Source organism: Cervus elaphus, chromosome 18 (assembly GCF_910594005.1).
Source record: "Cervus elaphus chromosome 18, mCerEla1.1, whole genome shotgun sequence".
NCBI classification, from domain to species: Eukaryota; Metazoa; Chordata; class Mammalia; order Artiodactyla; family Cervidae; genus Cervus; species Cervus elaphus.
Window position 1 is genome coordinate 19841859 of NC_057832.1, and position 22061 is coordinate 19863919.

General features: G+C 39.5%; 2 protein-coding genes across 4 annotated transcripts in view; both read right to left on the minus strand.

Annotated features, from left to right (window-relative positions):
- LRRD1 (leucine rich repeats and death domain containing 1) overlaps positions 1 to 6265 on the minus strand; it is a 32646-nt gene extending 26381 nt beyond the window's left edge. Inside the window, exon 1 of the mRNA XM_043872903.1 lies at positions 6162 to 6265. The gene's annotated coding sequence lies outside the window, so the exon portion shown is untranslated. The remainder of the gene's footprint in view (positions 1 to 6161) is intronic.
- Positions 6266 to 15334: 9069 nt separating this feature from the next.
- The window catches only part of KRIT1 (KRIT1 ankyrin repeat containing), a 38984-nt gene continuing 32257 nt past the window's right edge, over positions 15335 to 22061 (minus strand). For all 3 annotated transcript variants that reach the window (XM_043872904.1, XM_043872905.1, XM_043872906.1), the window contains 2 exons: positions 16145 to 16261; positions 15335 to 15825 (listed from right to left, as the gene is read on the minus strand). In XM_043872904.1, coding sequence (XP_043728839.1) covers positions 15757 to 15825; positions 16145 to 16261 — 186 coding nt within the window. In that variant the 3' untranslated portion in view covers positions 15335 to 15756. The remainder of the gene's footprint in view (positions 15826 to 16144; positions 16262 to 22061) is intronic.

Sequence of the window (22061 nt, forward strand, 5' to 3'; positions counted from 1 at the left end):
GTCTAAACATATTGATAATCAAATAGATGTGAATGGAAAAAGGAACCAATTTGTAAAAAAAAAAAAAAAAGAAACAAAACTTAATTGTTCTTTTTTTTTTTTTTTAATTATTATTTTTTTTTCCAGTGGGTTTTGTCATACATTGATATGAATCAGCCATGGATTTACATGTATTCCCAATCCCGATCCCCCCTCCCACCTCCCTCTCCACCCGATTCCTCTGGGTCTTCCCAGTGCACCAGGCCGGAGCACTTGTCTCATGCATCCCACCTGGGCTGGTGATCTGTTTCACCATAGATAGTATACATGCTGTTCTTTTGAAATATCCCACCCTCACATTCTCCCACAGAGTTCAAAAGTCTGTTCTGTATTTCTGTGTCTCTTTTTCTGTTTTGCATATAGGGTTATCGTTATCACCTTTCTAAATACCATATATATGTGTTAGTATGCTATAATGTTCTTTATCTTTCTGGCTTACTTCACTCTGTATAATGGGCTCCAGCTTCATCCATCTCATTAGGACTGGTTCAAATGAATTCTTTTTAATGGCTGAGTAATATTCCATGGTGTATATGTACCACAGCTTCCTTATCCATTCATCTGCTGATGGGCATCTAGGTTGCTTCCATGTCCTGGCTATTATAAACAGTGCTGCGATGAACATTGGGGTGCACGTGTCTCTTTCAGATCTGGTTTCCTCAGTGTGTATGCCCAGAAGTGGGATTGCTGGGTCATATGGCAGTTCTATTTCCAGTTTTTTAAGAAATCACCACACTGTTTTCCATAGTGGCTGTACTAGTTTGCATTCCCACCAACAGTGTAAGAGGGTTCCCTTTTCTCCACACCCTCTCCAGCATTTATTGCTTGTAGACTTTTGGATAGCAGCCATCCTGACTGGTGTGTAGTGGTACCTCACTGTGGTTTTGATTTGCATTTCTCTAATAATGAGGGATGTTGAGCATCTTTTCATGTGTTTGTTAGCCATCTGTATGTCTTCTTTGGAGAAATGTCTGTTTAGTTCTTTGGCCCATTTTTTGATTGGGTCATTTATTTTTCTGGAATTGAGCTGCAGGAGTTGCTTGTATATTTTTGAGATTAATCCTTTGTCTGTTTCTTCATTTGCTATTATTTTCTCCCAATCTGAGGGCTGTCTTTTCACCTTACTTATAGTTTCCTTTGTAGTGCAAAAGCTTTTAAGTTTCATTAGGTCCCATTTGTTTAGTTTTGTTTTTATTTCCAATATTCTGGGAGGTGGGTCATAGAGGATCTTGCTGTGATTAATGTCGGAGTTCTTTATGTAAGATAACTCTAAAGTATAAGGTCACAGAAAGATTGACATTAAGAGGATGAGACCCATACATAAATGGACCTTCATCTATGACAAAGATGGCATTAAGAATAATGGGGAAAGAATAGCTTTTGATTCTGGGTCAACTGGGAATCCATACAGAAAGAAAAAGATTTTGACCCCTATCTTGCCATCCACAAAAGTCAATCTTAGGTGGACTATGGATTTAAATGTGAAAAGTAAAACAGTAAGACTTTCCAAGTAGATGATATTAAGAGGATGTCTTCATACATGAGAACAGAGAACGAATTCTTTTTACTATTTTATATTGAAGTATAGTTGATTTACACTATTGTTTTAGTTTTAAGTCTACAACAAAGTGATTTGGTTATACATATGTATATATTCTTTTTAAAAATTCTTTTCCATTATAATTTATCACAAGATATTGAATATAGTTCCCTGTGCTATGCAGTGAATCCTTACTGTTTATCATAATATATTATTTTGGTTAAAGGAGAATGAATTCTTAAGTGGACAGAAAAAGCATTGTTTGTGATAGTAATAGATTGGGAATAACACATGTCCATAATAGGAGACATATTAAATTATATTATTTCCATGTGTAGATCTAACTTCAATAGAACCATAACCATGCCAGACTGGACTGGGGTTTAACCAGTACACTTTCGGCTTTTGCTTTAACTGAGTGTTAATGAAGTGAATGAGTCACTCAGTCGTGTCCAGCTCTTTGCAACCCCATGAACTATGGCCTGCCAGGCTCCAGGCAAGAATACTGGAGTGGGTAGTTGTTCCCTTCTCCAGGATATCTTCCCGACACAGGAATCAAATTGGGGTCTCCTGCATTGCAGGCAGATTCTTTACCATCTTTGCTACCAGGGAAGCCCAAATAATTGACTCTTTGTGGCCCCATGGACCATAACCCACCAGGTTCCTTTGCCCATGGAATTCCCCAGGCAAGAATACTGGAGTGGGTAACCGTTCCCTTCTCCCGGGGATCTTCCTGACCCCAGCATTAAACCCAGGTCTCCTGCATTGCAGGCAGATTCTTTACCATCTGAGTCACCTATCTGCTCACTTAACTTTAACACCTAACTCTAACACCTGAGTATTAAAGGTTATTAAAATAGTCCTTGTCCAAATGATTTCTACTTAAAGTTTCTCAAAATGTATGGCTTAAGGCTTTAACTACAATTTCAATTATGGCTGAGCCCAAGTAATTGGGTCTATAATTTTCTATTTCTACAATGTGTTTTGTCACACTGTAGGAGAAAAGCCACCTGATTGGAACTGGGCCTTTGGCTTGAGGAACCAGTCAGTCTGCAGCAAGAGACCCAAGGGAATAAATCCTCAGTCTCACTCTCCTCTTATCTTCCCTGCTGTTCCCGTTGGCTGAGCCCAGGAGAAGCCAAAGAGCATGAGAAACACTTGAAGATGTCCATATACTTCAGCCCCCCGGGGCAGAAAGCAGAATCAGAAATTTCAAAAGGGTCATAAATGTTTCCTAACTCTGTATGAAACAGATTCTACCTCTTGAGTCTCAGGTTGGTCATGTGACTTATTTTTGGATACTGGAGCATTAGCAAACATGACACCTCAGAGTTTTGACAGATATTGGAACTTACGAACTGGCTTCTCAACAGTTCTTGAGACCCCCTACCTATGTGAAGAAGTTTGGGCTCGCCTATTGGATGACGAGAGACATGTGACTTGTCACTCCAGCTTTTAACCAGCCAACACTCCAAAGCAGAGTAACCCACCTGACCACAGATAGCCCTTGCCAGGGCTATCAGAGGAACTGTTCAGCTGACCCAACTCCGAATGGCTCACCCAGATGAGTAAAGTGCAAGGAATTCCCTGGCAGTCCAGTGGTTAGGACCTCACTCTTACTGCCAAAAGCCTATGTTCAATTCCTGGTTGGGGAACTAAGATCCCACAAGCTGTTTACATTGCCAGATCAATTTCAAGATAAGCATATCAAGTTCCATAAACTCTCTTGCTTGTACTTCAATAAGTATTTAATTAAATTTGTAAATTAATTTGGGGAAGAAGTGATGTGTTGTTGTCATTAAGTCTTCCTAGTTAATAATGTGATATAGCTCTATTTATACTGGGAATGTTATCTGTCTCCTGTGTTTCTTCTTTCAGTTTTTAAAATATTCGTATATAGGAACACTACTAATCTTTGTATGTTGATTTTGTATCCAGCAATTTGATTGGGCTGTCTTATTCTAATAACTTTACACATTCTCCTGGATATTCGAGGGACAATATCATAAATATTGGCAATTTTTGTTTCTTCTTATCCAGTTCTCTGACTCTTGTTTATTATTATGGTCTTAATACATTTGTTAAGCCCTTCAGCACCATGTGGAGAAATGACAGCTGCTATCTGTCTTATTACTTCAATCTGCTAATGGGGTATATTACATTAATAGATTTTTTTTATTGAACATGTGGCATTTCTTGGAAAAATCAAACTTGATCATGATAGATTACTTTTTCTGAATTAAATATAACACTTACTCAGAATTTTTATGTGTTTAAGAGTAATTTTGCTAACAGTTTCCCTTTTTTGTACTGTTCTTGTCCAATTTTACTGTCAAGGTTATACCATGCTCGTAAAACAAACTGGGTAGCATACGAACTATCTGCTTCTTAAAGCATTTTGAATATTATAGGAATAATCTATTCCCTGAAGGTTCTGTGAAACTTGCTTCTTGATCGCTCATGCATTTGATTTAACGATTATTGGTTTGTCCAAATTTTCTTTTTCTTCTTGAGACATGTGGGGGAGTAACTGCTTTCTCCTGACCTCAGGTTTCCATGTGGAAGAAACTCTACTCATGCAATGCCCTTGGCCTTGAGTCTCCTCTGCTATACCTCCTCTATAGACAAGACGAGAGTTGGATGACAGATGAACTCAGCTCCTCTTGGGAGCTGGGTGAGCTATAGACCATATGGTCACGCACAGACACGACTGAAGCCACTTAGCACGCACCCACGCGGTTGTCTTCCAGAGAATAAGGGCGGTGCCTAACTGCTGGGGGAGCTAAGGTTGTCCATCTGTGTGATGGCAAAGCAATTATGTCGAATTCATTGGTGAGTTATTACAAGTTCACTTAGCTGCACACCAAAACCACTATCTCTAAACTGCTTTGCCAGTAATAATTGTGTTACTTTGACTCTTTTCTACTTGGTTATAGTTTATGATAAAGAACTTGGGAGGGGTAAAAAGGGTGTCTTTCTTTGCCACAATTTGCAACATCTGGTGCATTGGCTGAACATTTTGAAAAATAAATGCATCTAGAGAAATTAAGACTCTGGGGTGGTGAGGGTTCATGTTTTATAGCTTTAGAGTTTTGACCTTGGTATTTTGTAGCAGCCCAGATTGTGCAGTTGGCTTTTGTGGGAATAGCTTCCTTAAGTGGCTTTAGCTTTTGTGCTTTAGTAAGCATGGCAGACCTGGGGGCGTGATGTTGATGGGTCATCATGGTTTACGGTAGTTGTATCCTCAGGTTTCTCGCTGTTTTTCTGAAAAAGGGTTGGTTTTTTTGTTTTCATTGTAAAATATACATAAAATTTATCAGTTTAATCATTTTAAAGTGTACAATTGGTAGCATTATGTACATTTACATTGCTGTGTGTAACAAAAGGGTTGTTTTTAAAAGATACAGAATTGGACAAGGGTTGCTTGCTCTGGTCTCCATGTGAAGGTACCTGCAGATTGACCATGAATACTGCACCCAGTTTGGACTGGCATTGGAGGAGAAACTGACTCAGAAATGAGATGTGTATATGTGAGAATATATTCATACACACACACGTATATACACATATCAGGGAGTTAGAACAACCCAAAGGAAGATTAGATGCTGGAGAAGCAACTATGGTGTCCCTTTCTTAGAGATAACCAATGATGAATATCATACATTTTTGAAAAAACAAAATGAGACCATGCATCATCATCCAGTATGGTAGCTAGTAACCACATGTGGCTATTTTAGTTTGCTAAGTCACGTCAGTCGTGTCCAACTCTGTGTGACCCCATGGACGGCAGCCCACCAGGCTCCCGTCCCTGGGATTCTCCAGGCAAGAATACTGGAGTGGGCTGCCATTTCCTTCTCCAGTGCATGAAAGTGAAAAGTGAAAGTGAAGTCGCTCAGTCATGTCCAACTCTTCCCACTCCATGGACTGTAGCCTACCAGGCTCCTCCATCCCTGGGATTTTCCAGGCAAGAGTACTGGAGTGGGGTGCCATTGCCTTCTCTTATTTTAGTTTAGGTTTAATTAAGATTTCACTCCTCAGTCATACTGGACTGACTACCTTAGGTGCTGACTCCCTTACTGAACAGTACAGATATGAAACATTTACATTGTCACAGAATATGTCATAGTTAACATACCATGATTTGCCATCAAATATTTGAAAGTTTACTTTTCATGCCTGAAAAATATCCCATTGAAGGATGTACCATCAATTATTTGACCATTCCTATGTGAATATTTTTAAGACTCACACACACAACTAAACAACATTCTAAAAAGCTATAGGATATAGTCTCCCCTCATTATCACAAGCACTGAGAGTTTCATCTTAAATATTGCCGATTTGATAGGCAAAAATAGATCCCAACTTCTGTTATCCTAAATATTAATTAGCTCAACAGTGACCCAGTGTAATTTGTTACAGAGCTGAAAGACACAGTGAAGCTTGGACAAATTACTTCCTAGACTGTGAAAAAAGCGACGTGTGACAGGATGCACACGTGCTCAAGGTGGGTATCCCAGGGACATGGAACAAAGGGAGGTCACGCAGGGCTGCAGGTGTGGAGGGGAAACAGGGAGATAACCTGGATTTGGCTGAGAGGGTCGCTGATGTAAAGTCAGAGAGCTTCGCGTCACCTGGAGTCTTCCCCTGGCGAGTGGTAGGAGGGGTCGCACGCCAAGAGTCCGGGGGGATGCGCCTGCTGCTCGGCTCGGACGCAAGCCTGGCCCGCGGCGACAGTGGCCCGGCGCCGGGGCTCCGCCGCACCCGCGCGTTTGTGAGCTGGCCCCGGGTCACGCGAGAACCCGCGCAGGGGCGCGCGCCGGCCGCCGCGTGCGGAGCCGAGAGCGCGCGTCTGGGTCCTCAGCTTGAGCCCCGGCCTTTCGCAGGGAGGCGGGTTCTGACTGAGTGGTCGGCGGCGGCCCTGGCTTCTGAGTCTAAGGAGCCGCCGGAGTGGAAAGTCACTGGGTAGGGCTTGGCCCTCAGCGGTTACAACCCGCTAACCCATTCGGGTTCAACTTCACGGAGAGTCGTGCTCTGAGGTGCTGCTCCCCAACCTGGTTTTCGTGCCTGCGGGGTAAATGGCGGGTGAATCGTGGGGGGCGGGGGGGCAGGCGGACAATGGCATTTAGTAAAGTGGAGGACGCAGCTTGTCACCAAACCATCTCATTGAATTTGACCAAACCGCTTCGTGGAGTCCGCCCTCTTTTGTTTCGGTTACTCCTAGGCCATTCTTCAGGCCGGACGAGGCTTCCATACCTTGAACCAGGCTGAAGGTGAGCGACTGGAGCTCTGGATAACGGATCATGCGCAACTCCAGGAGGTGGCGGCTGCACCAGTGTTTAAAGGGGTCCCCTAGACCTAGAGGAGTTGAGTTGAAGGCGGGGCTGCCTTTGAAGTTTCCAGGAAGTACTGGGGAATGAATGTGGGCCGGAGACGTGGCTGAGCTTTGACAAAGGTCCTGAGGTGAGTGTGACCTCCTTTCAAACCTCATCATCTAAACAAGACGACAAGGGAAAGTTACATGACTAATTTAGTCCTAGTCTAATACAACCAATGTAACTGTACTATCAGAAAACCGGGAACATTTGTAGAATATGAGGATGTAGTTGAAGAACCAGATCAAAAAAAGGAAGGAAAACAAAAAGCTTTAAAAGGGTCGTCCTTGGACTTCCCTGGTGGTCCAGTGGTTCAGAATCTGCCCGCCAGTGCAGGGGACGTGGGTTTGATCCTGCTCCGGTAAGATCCCATGTGCCACAGAGCAACTAAGCCTCTAGGCTGCAACTACTGAAGCTGCACCTAGAGCCCATGCTCCCCAACGAGAGAAGCTAGCTCACCAAGAAGCCCGCGTACCACATGGAAGACCCAGCATAGCAACCCCCGCAAAAAGAATGTGAAATAAAAAAAGAATGCCCTAAAAATTATTTTAATTCTTAATTTTTGCCTATATGAAATTTATGGGCAGGATGGTGCCAAGATGTTTCTTTTCCATACTGATAACCATGTACCTAACAAGATGCTTTGTGGATTGCTCTTCCTTTTGCCCATTTCTCAAATGGCATTCTTTGGCTTGATTCTCATTCTACTCTTCCTGGGTGGCTTTAAATCTGTTCCTGTAGTTTCAGTTGCCACTCCTGCTTCAGGCCAGGGGCATCTCTACCTACATGTCCCTTAGGCACCAGGATTTTCAACACATTTCTTCAAACCCTCCTCCTCCCTTCCCTATCATAAGCATTGTTGTTGTTTAGTCACTAAGTCGCGTTTGACTCTTCATGTGACCCATGGAACCCAAGGATTGGACCCAGGTCTCCCACGTTGCAGGTGGAGTCCTGCATCAGGAAGATCCCCTGGAGAAGGGAACGGCTACCCACTCCAGTATTCTGGCCTGGAGAATTCCATGGACTGTATAGTCCATGGGGTTGCAAAGAGCCAGACATGACTGAGCGACTTTCAAGTGAAATATGAAACTGCATAACCTCTAAAATGAAAACATTTACATTACTGTTAGGAAGTTTGACTCTTAAGCTTTTTAAAAGATAGAAAACAAATATTGTTTTTATTACAACCATGTATGTTTCTAATTCATTTGTATTTGGAACCAGACTGACTTGATATGAATCTCAGCTCCACAGCTAATTAGCTATGTTCTTTCACAAACCACTTAACTGGTTCTCCATCTGTTAGATGGGAATAATAGTAACTGCTTCAGTGATTGAATGAATTAACATATCTAAAAGTGCTCTGAATAATGCCGGGCCTATAGTAAACACCATTTTAAAGTATTAGCTATTTGTATTGTTTAGCTAATGGGGAGTTCAATTCACTTCAGTCGCTCAGTCGTGTCGGACTCTTTGCGACCCCATGAATCGCAGCATGCCAGGCCTCCCTGTCCATCACCAACTCCCAGAGTTTACTGAAACTCGTTCCTATCGAGTCGGTGATGCCATCCAGCCATCTCATCCTCTGTCGTCCCCTTCTCCTCCTGCCCCCAATCCCTCCAAGCATCAGGGTCTTTTCAAATGAGTCAACTCTTCGCATGAGGTGGCCAAAGTATTGGAGTTTCAGCTTCAGCATCAGCCCATCCAATGAACACCCAGAACTGATCTCCTTTAGGATGGACTGGTTGGATCTCCTTGCAGTCCAAGGGACTCTCAAGAGTCTCCAACACCACAGTTCAAAAGCATCAATTTTTCGGCGCTTAGCTTTCTTCACAGTCCAACTCTCACATCCATACATGACCACTGGAAAAACCATAGCCTTGACCAGACAGACCTTTGTTGGCAAAGTAATGTCTCTGCTTTTTAATATGCAATCTAGGTTGGTCATAACTTTCCTTCCAAGGAGTAAGAGTCTTTTAATTTCATGGTTGCAGTCACCACCTGCAGTGATTTTGGAGCCCCCCAAAATAAAGTCTGACACTGTTTCCACTGTCTCCCCATCTATTTCCCATGAGGTCATGGGACCAGATGCCATGATCTTAGTTTTCTGAATGTTAAGCTTTAAACCAACTTTTTCACTCTCCTCTTTCACTTTCATCACGAGGCTTTTTAGTTCCTCTTCACTTTCTGCCATAAGGGTGGTGTCATCTGCATATCTGAGGTTACTGATATTTCTCCCGGCAATCTTGATTCCAGCTTGTGCTTCCTCCAGCCCAGGGTTTCTCATGATGTACTCTGCATATCAGTTAAATAAGCAGGGTGACAATATACAGCCTTGATGTACTCCTTTTCCTATTTGGAACCAGTCTGCTGTTCCACGTCCAGTTCTAACTGCTGCTTCCTGGCCTGCATACAGGTTTCTCAAGAGGCAGGTCAGGTTTCTCAAGAGGCAGATCAGGTGGTCTAGTATTTCCATCTCTTTCAGAATTTTCCACAGTTTATTGTGATCCACACAGTCGAAGGCTTTGGCATAGTCAATAAAGCAGAAATAGATGTTTTTCTGGAACTCTCTTGCTTTTTCGATGATCCAGCAGATATTGGCAATTTGATCTCTGGTTCCTCTGCCTTTTCTAAAACCAGCTTGAACTTCTAAATCTGGAGGTTCACGGTTCATGTATTGCTGAAGCCTGGCTTGGAGAATTTTGAGCATTACTTTACTAGTGTGTGAGATGAGTTTAATTGTGCAGTAGTTTGAGCATTCTTTGGGACTGCCTTTCTTAGGGATTGGAAGGAAAACCGACCTTTTCCAGTCCTGTGGCCACTGCTGAGTTTTCCAAATTTGCTGGCATATTGAGTGCAGCACTTTCATCACATCATCCTTCAGGATGTGAAATAGCTCAACTGAAATTCCATCACCTCCACTAGCTTTGTTCATAGTGATGCTTCCTAAGGCCCACTTGACTTCACATTCCAGGATGTCTGGCTCTAGGTGAGTGATCACACCATCGTGATTATCTGGGTCATGAAGATCTTTTTTGTACAGTCCTTCTGTGTATTCCTGCCACCTCTTCTAAATATCTTCTGCTTCTGTTAGGTCCATACCATTTCTGTCCTTTATTGAGCCCATCTTTGCATGAAATGTTCCCTTGGTATCTCTAATTTTCTTGGAAGAGATCTCTAGTCTTTCCCATTCTGTTGTTTTCCTCTATTTATTTGCATTGATCGCTGAGGAAGGCTTTCTTATCTCTCCTGGCTATTCTTTGGAACTCTACATTCTAATGGAGAAGTAGGTGCCTAATTTTCTGCTTATCTTTGGTGCCCTTCCAGTGGATTCTGAACAACCAGTACTTCCTCCTGTCATAGAAATTGTCCGAATGTATTGAAATTGTTTTTCTCACCTACACCCTTAGATGTCCAAAATATATTTCTTTGCCTCAAGCACTCTTATATCTAAGAACTTCCAGGGCTTACCCTTCTTTTGCTTTAGGTCCTTTCCACTCTGCTTATCCCTGCCTCTTCAAATATCAAGTATGATCATAGAGGCATTCTGGCTTTATGAATACAATATTAAAGGGGAATCATACCATCACAGATGAATTTTTGTTGAGGTACTATTTTTTGCATGTACTCACACCAACTTAATTTTTCAGTTTCTATACACACAGTACAGCAAAAACAATTTAAATTTTTCCTATTTTCATCTTACTGAAATAATTTCACTGCAAGTGTTTTTTTCTGTTATAAAGTAAGGAACTGATTAATAAATCAGTTTTTTTCCATATATCAAATTCTTCTAATTAGTTTTTGCCACTGAGTTCCTCAGGATCAAATTAAAATCTAATAAAATGTATCCAACCCTTTATTAAATTTGGTCAAGAACTATGGGTAGTTTTACCTTGTTAAATATTTCCATCAAGTCTTTCTAGAGTCAATTTTGGCAATTTTTTAACACACAGAAATCCCCTGAATTCCTATACACTAACAATGAGAAAACAGAAAGAGAAATTAAGGAAACAATACCATTCACCATTACAACAAAAAGAATAAAATACTTAGGAGTATATCTACCTAAAGAAACAAAAGACCTATACATAGAAAATTATAAAACACTGATGAAAGAAATCAAAGAGGACACAAACAGATGGAGAAACATACCGTGTTCATGGATTGGAAGAATCAATATTGTCAAAATGGCTATACTACCCAAAGCAATCTATAGATTCAATGCAATCCCTATCAAGCTACCAACGGGTATTCTTCACAGGACTAGAACAAATAATTTCACAATTTGTATGGAAATACAAAAAACCTTGAATAGCCAAAGTAATCTTGAGACAGAAGAATGGAACTGGAGGAATCAACCTGCCTGACTTCAGACTCTACTACAAAGCCACAGTCATCAAGACAGTATGGTACTGGCACAAAGACAGAAATATAGATCAATGGAACAGAATAGAAAGCCCAGAGATAAATCCACGAACCTATGGACACCTTATCTTCGACAAAGGAGGCAAGGATATACAATGGAAAAAAGACAACCTCTTTAACAAGTGGTGCTGGGAAAACTGGTCAACCACTTGTAAAAGAATGAAACTAGAACACTTTCTAACACCATACACAAAAATAAACTCAAAATGGATTATCTAAATGTAAGATCAGAAACTAGAAAACTCCTAGAGGAGAACATAGGCAAAACACTCTCCGACATAAATCACAGCAGGATCCTCTATGACCCACCTCCCAGAATATTGGAAATAAAAGCAAAAATAAACAAATGGGACCTAATGAAACTTAAAAGCTTTTGCACAATAAAGGAAACTATAAGTAATGTGAAAAGACAGCCCTCAGATTGGGAGAAAATAATAGCAAATGAAGCAACAGACAAAGGATTAATCTCAAAAATATACAAGCAACTCCTGAAGCTCAATTCCAGAAAAATAAATGACCCAATCAAAAAATGGGCCAAAGAACTAAACAGACATTTCTCCAAAGAAGACATACAGATGGCTAACAAACACGTGAAAAGGTGCTCAACGTCACTCATTATCAGAGAAATGCAAATCAAAACCACAATGAGGTACCACTACACACCAGTCAGGATGGCTGCTATCCAAAAGTCTACAAGCAATAAATGCTGGAGAGGCTGTGGAGAAAAGGGAACCCTCTTACACTGTTGGTGGGAATGCAAACTAGTACAGCCATATGGAAAACAGTGTGGTGATTTCTTAAAAAACTGGAAATAGAACTGCCATATGACCCAGCAATCCCACTCCTGAGCATACACACTGAGGAAACCAAATCTGAAAGAGACACGTGCACCCCAATGTTCATCGCAGCACTGTTTATAATAGCCAGGACACAGAAGCAACCTAGATGCCCATCAGCAGATGAATGGATAAGGAAGCTGTGGTACATGTACACCGTGGAATATTACTCAGCCATTAGAAAGAATTCATTTGAATCAGTTCTAATGAGATGGATGAAACTGGAGCCCATTATACAGAGTGAAGTAAGCCAGAAAGATAAAGAACATTACAGCATACTAACACATATATATGCAATTTAGAAAGATGGTAATGATAACCCTATATGCAAAACAGAAAGAGACACAGATGTACAGAACAGACTTTTGGACTCTGTGGGAGAAGGCGAGGGTGGGATGTTTCGAGAGAACAACATGTATATTATCTATAGTAAAACAGATCACCAGCCCAGGTGGGATGCATGAGAGAAGTGCTCGGGCCTGGTGCACTGGGAAGACCCAGAGGAATCAGGTGGAGAGGGAGGTGGGAGGGTGGATCGGGATGGGGAATATATGTAACTCCATGGCTGATTCATGTCAATGTATGACAAAACCCACTGCAATGTTGTGAAGTAATTAGCCTCCAACTAATAAAAATAAAGGAAAAAAAATTTTTGCCAATTTTAAATCTTATAAGATGTGGTTCTTCAGTACATTTTCTTCTTAATGCAGTCATCATGCACAGTGTTACCTATTCTGGTTTTATTTCTATAATGGAAATTCATTTGCTGCGACTTGGATAAACAACAGTTTGTATTCACTTCTTAGCTAAAAATTAGAAAATTGTAATTCCTCTCATCAGTTCTCCAAGACCATCCTTGAGGTCAAAACTTCTCACTTCATCTCCTCTCCCCTCAGCTGTCTTCAGAGCATACACTCCTGCTTATTCCTTGGACACCAGCTCAAGCAGCGCTGGCACGAGGAATCCTCTCTTGATCTATTATCAAGTTTCCCTCTTTTTGCTTAAATAGTAATTTTAACTTTTATATCACAGTTTATATGAGTACTTTGCCTCTCTCATTAAACTTCGATCTCTGAAGGCAGAGACTTTTTCTTACCACTGGCTCCCTGGCATATAAAAGGCACTCAAATTTATTGAAAGGATGATGAAAAGGAAAATAGTATCTTTCACCCTTAGTGCTCATATACTCCTAGGCACTCATTAAAAGCTGCCTGCATTTCCCCTTTATTTCTGGTTTGTTGTGGTCTGACAATCATGCATTTTTTCCCTACTAATTTTGAAATTGACTTCTTAATGCTGTATATTTTTAAGCTTTTAATAGCCATGCTACTCTAATAGTTTCCTCTTCCTTTTTCCCAGAGCTGCCATACCATACAACTCCAGGAGGGTATGTGGTATTAAGTAGAGGAGGGAGTTATTTGATGCAGCAGAGATGTATCCTCACCTCCCTCTATGAAAGAAAAAGCATTCAGCTATCTCCTACAGTTAGTTAGAACAGCAGTTCTAAACCCTAAGCTGTATATCAAAATCACCTGGGATACTTTAAAACAGAAATGCTTGAGCCCTACCTAAAATTATTGAGTCATAAAGTGGTAAATGTCACACTATGTCACACTCCCCATGTGACATTACTGCAGAGCCAGGGTTGGGAAACAATGGGCTGGAAGCACAGAATGAGTGTGGGAGAAACGGATAGATATTAACCTGGATAGGCGGGTTAGCATATTCAGTACTAAGAAACTGGAATTTAACATTACATGCAGTGAGGAGGGTTTTCAGAGGGTAATGAAATAATTGGAACTATGAGAGAGGTGTGGAGAAACAGATGGGCAGAATGTAGACTCTAAGTTGGGAAGCCAGGAGAAGATGCTACAATGAGCCCAGGAACAGATGGCAAGGACTTGAACTATGGTGGCTGCCATGCAAACACAGGCAGGGAATAGGAAAGGACTCACAGGACATGTGACAGAACTTGGTAAGAGGAATGTGTAGACGATTAAAGGCAGAAAAGCTATAGAACACTCCCACATTTCCAGGCTGAGCAGCCACATGCAGTCTGATGCCGTTAACCAGACAACACAAGCATAAGGAGAGAATGGGGCAGGAGAGGGAGCAGACTGCTTCCAGCTGTGATGAACAGATGTTCCTTGTGCAAACCACTGAGGTGGAGCAGGAATAGCAAGAAATTAAGATCAAGAACTCAGATTAAGGCTGAGGCTGGAGTTTTAGGTCTGGGAGTCAACAGAGTATTTGGTAACACCTGAGGCTACTGAAATGGATGAAACTGACAGAGCACTGTCTATGCAGTCAAAAATGCTTAGCACTTAGTCAAAGACAAATCACGGCTTCTCTTCTCATTTACTTAACCACCTATTCTTAATAAAGCTCAGCACACCACCATTAACAACATGCAGAAGTCAATGTGAAGAGTAGATGATGATATAAAAAAATTATCTGCAATGTGTAGGCTAATTTTAAATATGACTGTTGAATCTCTGGACTGCCTCTGAATTGAATACAACAATTCTTGGAATTGGAAAGACTAATTTCAAAGCTTGGAAAGCTTAGAAAGCCTAATTTCAATATTAAATAGCAGATTAATCAAGTTAGCTACTCACATGACATCAGTGCTCCCCTAAAGAAAACCACCAGATATTTGGTGATCTACTTCCTACAACGTAAAGGCAATATTACACCATTGTGCCAACTCATAAAAATACAGCATGTTCTTAATAAATGAAACAACTAATGCCAGAGACTGTCCCTTAGTCTAAGTGTCCATAAGTGTATGTGTTTGTGTGCCAGGAAGTTTGTATAATTTACTTAACTTTAATAATACAAATTCATTTCTGGGTATGGAATTATATCAACAGAAAACAAACTAAAACTTAAGGAAAAATTCACAGGCCCTGCTATTTGGAAGACAGTGAACTTGTCTAGAATGAGTCCCTGAAACCCTTGTTTTTAAGAAGTACTCAGATAATTATGACACAGGGGTTTCAAGAACTATAATACTTTGAGATATATTAGCTTATTTTAACTAAGTATCTTAAAAACATGTTGAAAAATGTTCAAAGATTACAAAAACACATTTTAAGTAATAGTGCTATATATGCTTTAAGCAGAAAACATATTTTCTTTATTCAAATTATGTTGACTTTCTATATATTTTGAAATGACACACACATAAAGATATAGCAAAGCTATATTTTTAATTTCATCATAGTCCCCTCTAAATTCTTTATCATTTACCAAAAATAACTTTTTTTAAAGCTTACTGTTTTGTCTAATGTTATACAGACTATCAATCTACACATTTTTGTGTGTTTCTCTTAAAAATTAACTTACAAGGATATTATACAAAACTAATTGGTATATTACACACCAAACATGAGTACAGATTCTGTACAATGTAATAGTATATATGTATATATTACAAGAGACTAAATGCCTTGTTAAAAGTAATAGTTTAAGAAATCTTTCATGGAAAAAATCTACATCACAAAATGTGGTGGCTTGAGTATCAGCTGGTTTCCTCTCACGAATTTCTTTCCATGGGCATTAACTGTCCATTTAGCTTCATTAGTAGTTTTACCACAAGGCCAGCCTAAAAAGTAAAATATATGTCACCAATAAATGTGAAGCATATAAGAACGTGTAAACGACATACATGCAGTAGGCAGACTGTTCTGTATTTGAGAAGGAATTTTTCATTGTTGTAAGACTGCAATAAATTATTCAGCTAAGTTTCTTGCTTTGCTTAGGAAAGACCTGCCTTTTTACCTTGGTCTTAAATAATGTTAATTTCACGTTAAGAGGTTTTACTTGAAGTAAAATGGACTGTCATTTTTTAAGAAAGAAATAATTTTACTAATACAGTAGAGTTTATTACTATCATATAAATCAAGAACTGATTAGGTACTTACCTGTTTTGTATGTACTATAAAGCTCATTTTATTTTCCATACTATGGATCTGAAAACATGAATCTGCATCTCCCAACTGCCACATGAAGCAACCATACTTAAGACTGATGAGTAAAGCCTGCAACATAATTGCAAATCGTTAATATTGAAATATTTATTAAAAACAATACCTTTCTTCTCTTACTATCTACACTTATCTAGCCAGGTCTAAACAGAATGGTTTTGAAAGTTAGAATAAAACTTGGTAACCTGACATAGCCTGCAGCAAAGAGCCACGGCAGACTTCTTGAGCAATGACACTCTTTTTATCAGAATGACAAAATTTTTTGAAGATGCCCATTCTGTGCTATGTATGTTTATTTATGCACACACACACATACACACATTCAGCCATGAGAAATAAGGAAATCTTCTCATTTGCAACAACATGGAAGGAACATGAGGGCCTTAAGCTAAAGACAGACAAATACCACAGGATGATACTACCACTTACATGTGGAATCTAAAAAAGCCAAACTCATTGAAACAAAGAGCAGAATGGTGGTTTTATCGGTGACTGGCAGGTGGGGGGAATTGAGATGTTGGTCAAAGTAGTACAAACTTTCAGTTAAAAGATGAATTAAGTTCTGGGAATCTAATGTGGGGCATGGTGCTTATAGTTAGCAATACTGTACTATATGTTTGAAAGTTGCTAAGAGAGTAGATCTTAAATGTTTTCACCAGAAAACATAAGTTATAATTATGTGATGTGATAGAGATAATGCTATAGTGGTAGCCATTTTGAAATAGGTTAAGTATAACAAATCAACACACTGTACATTTTAAACTTACCCAATGATGGGAAAACAAAGATGCCCATTCTATCAGTGGTTTTCAAGAAAATTAAGTGTACTGAAAGTTTTTACTTTCTGCAGGTTAAAAACAATTCCTTTTATTATATTCAGTACCTTTTGAATATTCATACAGTACTTTCAGATCTGAAATTTATTTAATGTAGTAAAATTGGTGACTGAGGCAATTTCATATCACTGAAAATAAGTACACTGCTGTATTTATAATAAGTGAAAGAAAGTGAAAGTCACAGCTGTGTCTGACTGTGAGACCCCATGGACTATATATAGTCCATGGAATCCTCCAGGCCAGAATACTGGAGTGGGTAGCCTTTCCCTTCTCCAGGGGATCTTCCCAACCCAGGGATCAAACCCAGGTCTCCTGCATTGTAGGCAGATTCTTCACCACCTGAGCCATGGGGGAAGCCCATATTTATAGTAAATATAAGCATTATTTTAAAAATTAATAATATATCCTTCATATATTCAACAGAACTATTTAAAAAACAATTACAGTACCTTGTACCTACATGTTTTAAATAATGGTATATTTAAATAGGAATCCAATATATTATTTTGATTATTTAAGAAATAATTATCTCCAGGTAATAACTTATATTTTCTTACCCTAAAAATAAATATATTCTTTTCACACATATATACAAAGAAAATGTTCATGCCATCCTTTAAAATAAGTATATTGAGTATACACTGAAACAGAGTTTTAGATGCAAATGAGGATTTTTTTCAGATGAAGGTGTTTACTCTAAGTAAGTCTGTCATACTGACCACATAGACACCTTAGGGCTTGGTCAATCTAAGACAACTGACGACAAGCTGACTGTTCTCATCTTTGATGGTTTGAAAATCTTAGAGCCTTTATAGTGCCAAAAATTTACCGGTAGCTTACAAAGCACACAGGTAATAATTATGTGGAGAGAAAACATTGTTACCCTTGGTTTCAATCACCTCTGTCTATACCCAATGACAGCATTTCTATTCTAGAAAAAGTAGATTCTTAATAATACTACTATCATCCTCTGCCTGTTAACTGCTATCTCACTCAATTCCTGGAAGAGAATATTATTCATAGTATGAAATGTTCTATTACTGAACCATCATTTGAATACTATATAAAGCTTTTTACTGTTGCCTAAATTTGGAATGCTACCAAAAGTCAAACATAATACACAGTTTAGAGAAAAGGCTCAGTGTTATGCCCATGGCATCACCAGCCAGTTCAATGAAGAAGAATTTGCAGATATTGATATAAAATGCTCTAAAATAGAGGAAAAATTTCTCGAAATGACAAGGGGAATTTCTCTTTCATTTCCTTTAACAAAGAGTACAATAGGAATAAAAAAAGTAGTTATAAGCTAATAAGAAACAGCTTATTTTCTATGAATAAAATAGTCTAAATAGAAAATGATAAGCAAATGACTCAAAAACAAGCCAATATCAAAGACTTCATAAAGTCAAGTTCCAAGTGAATTACTGAAGCCAGTCCCTCTTCTACATATGTCCCTGCATAGTCTTTATCTCCATTCACAGGTGTATCTAACAATATGGTAAAATAACTGCTGCCAATAACAATGATTCTGAGTAATCATGAAATAACTACCATTTCAGAAGTTATGTGATTACATAAATAAGACTTAAATGATGAAAATAAAAATTAGGTTTACAGTGAAACTTCCTAATCTAAAACGCCTTTTTATATAAGCTTCAGTTCAGTTCAGTCTCTCAGTCATGTCTGACTCTTGGCGACCCCATGAACCGCAGCATGCCAGGCCTCCCTGTCCATCACCAACTCCCAGAGTCCACCCAAACCCATGTCCATCAAGTCGGTGATGCCATCCAACCATCTCATCCTCTGTCGTCCCCTTCTCCTCCTGCCCTCAATCTTTCCCAGAATCGGGGTCTTTTCCAATGCGTCAGCTCTTCGCATGAGGTGGCCAAAGTATTGGAGTTTCAGCTTCAGCATCAGTCGTTCCAATGAACACCCAGGACTGATCTTCAGGATGGACTGGTTGGATCTCCTTGCAGTCCAAGGGACTCTCAAGAGTCTTCTCCAACACCACAGTTCAAAAGCATCAATTCTTCAGTGCTCAGCTTTCTTTATAGTCCAACTCTCACATCCATACATGACCACTGGAAAAACCATAGCCTTGACTAGCTAGACATATGTTGGCAAAGTAATGTCTCTGCTTTTTAATATGCTGTCTAGGTTGGTCCTAACTTTCCTTCCGAGGAGTAAGCATCTTTTAATTTCATGGCTGCAATCACCATCTGCAGTGATTTTGGAGCCCAGAAAAATAAAATCAGCCACTGTTTCCATTGTTTCCCCATCTATTTGCCATGAAGTGATGGGACCAGATGCCATGATCTTAGTTTTCTGAATGTTGAGCCAATTTTTCACTCTCCTCTTTCACTTTCATCAAGAGGCTTTTTAGTTCTTCTTCACTTTCTGCCATAAGGATGGTGTTATCTGCACATCTGAGGTTACTGATAATTCTCCCGGCAATCTTGATTCCAGCTTGTGCTTCCTCCAGCAAAGCGTTTCTCATGATGTGCTCTGCATATAAGTTAAATAAGCAGGGTGACAATATACAGCCTTGACATACTCCTTTTCCTATTTGGAACCAGTCTGTTGTTCCATGTCCAGTTCTAACTTGCTTCGTGAGCTGCATACAGATTTCTCAGGAGGTAGGTCAGGTGGTCTGGTATTCCCCTCTCTTTCAGAATTTTCCACAGTCTATCCACATAGTCAAAGGCTTTGGCATAGTCAATGAAGCAGAAATAGATGTTTTTCTGGAACTCTCTTGCTTTTTCAATGATCTAGTGGATGCTGGCAATTTGATCTCTGGTTCCTCTGCCTTTTCTAAAACCAGCTTGAACATCTGGAAGTTCACAGTTCACGTATTGCTGAAGCCTGGCTTGGAGAATTTTAAGCATTACTTTACTAGTGTATGAGATGAGTGCAATTGTGTGGTAGTTTAAGCATTCTTTGGGACTGCCTTTCCTTGGGATTGGAATGAAAACTGACCTTTTCCAGTCCTGTGGCCCCTGCTGAGTTTTCCAAATTTGCTGGCATATTGAGTGCAGCACTTTCACAGCATCATCTTTCAGGATTTGAAATAGCTCAACTGGAATTCCATCACCTCCACTAGCTTTGTTCATAGTGATGCTTCCTAAGTCCCACTTGACTTCACATTCCAGGCTGTCTGGCTCTAGGTGAGTATGAGTGATCATACTGTCATGATTATCTGGGTCATGAAGATCTTTTTTGTATAGTTCTTCTGTGTATTCTTGTCACCTCTTCTTAATATCTTCTGCTTCTGTTAGGTTCACACCATTTCTGTCCTTTATGGAGCCCATCTTTGCATGAAATGTTCCCTTGGTATCTCTAATTTTCTTGAAGAGATCTCTAGTCTTTCCCATTCTATTGTTTTCCTCTATTTGTTTGCACTGATCACTGAGGAAGTCTTATCTCTTGCTATTCTTTGGAGCTCTGCATTCAAATGGGTATATCCTTCCTTTTTCCCTTTGCTTTTCGCTTCCCTTCTTTTCACAGCTATTTGTAAGGCCTCCTCAGAGAGCCATTTTGCTTTTTTGCATTTCTTTTTCTTGGGGATGGTCTTGATTCCTGTCTTCTGTACAATGTCACGAACCTCTGTCCATAGTTCATCAGGCTTACATAAGGCTTACATAAGCCTAGTTATTACTTAAATTGAGTCCGAGAATAGTCTATTCATCAATCTGAATAAACAAAACAGACTTTCATTTGCTTCCTATTACTAACTAGAAAGCTGTTTATCCTGTGAAATGTATTAAATATGCTAAAAATAAGTGATAACTCCATATTTATATTATCATGACTTTGGTTAGAAAAAGGAGCACAACATCCCAATAAGCCTCTGACTGAAAAGCTCTGAAGCAGGGGCGGCCAGATCAAGATGGTGGAATAGAAAAGCTGTGAAGTGTTCTAACAGGTATTCACAGTCCTATCCACACTTCATCCTGCCCCCAAAAATGTTCTTGTAACTAATTCAAATTTTCAAAATGAACCACTTGTTTCAGATATTTTACTTCCTTTTTAAATTTGAATCTTTTTCATTTATATCTAATTAATTTTTAAATATATAATACAATCACAGTTAAATTTTTTTTTAAGTTGCAAAATGCTATACAGTGAAATGTCTCCCTTCTCCTATGCCCAGTTACATAGTTTCCCTTCTCCAAAGGCATAAGAAACTTTTTCTGCATACAGAAGCACCACAACACATATTTCTGTAAATGTAGTTTTCACTTGCCCACATGTTTTGAGGTATAATGGACATATGGTGTTATATTAGTTTCAGGTATACAGCATGATTCAGGGTCTGTATACACTACAAGTGCTGTCAACATTCATCACCATACACCGTTAACACTTTTTTTCGTTGTGATGAGGAATTTTAAGATCTATTCTCTCAGCAACTTTCAAATATGCAATACAGCATTATTGACTATGCTCTATACTACATCCCGTGACTTAGTTTACGGCTCAAAGTCTCCATCTTTTGACCCCCTTACCCATTTTGCCCATCTCCCAGCTCCCTGCCTTTGGCAACCACCAATCTGTTCTCATTTCTATGAGCCTGTTTGTTTGTTTGTTTGTTTTTTTAAGATCCCACCGCACACAAGTGAGATCATATGGCATTTATCTTTGTCTGACTTACTTCACTTAGCACAATGCCCTCAAAGTCCATCCATATTGTTGCAAATGGCAAGACTTCATTCTTTCTAATGGCCAAATAATAATATTCCATTGTGTTTGTGTATAACCTTATATTCATGCCTACATACACAGGGATGACTCCATGACTACTGGGGCTTGCCTTTGTAAATATCTATCCTGTGCAAAAAGCTGCTCCATATGTAGGAATTCCCCAACAATTCTGTAAGAACATATAACACACACACACACATTTTCTCTAGCCATCTCTCCACTGATGACACTTAAGTTGTTTATGTTGGCCACTGTAAGTAATGTTTCAATGAAAAGGGATGTGCGTGTATCTTTCTGTGTTAGTGTTTTTGTTTTCT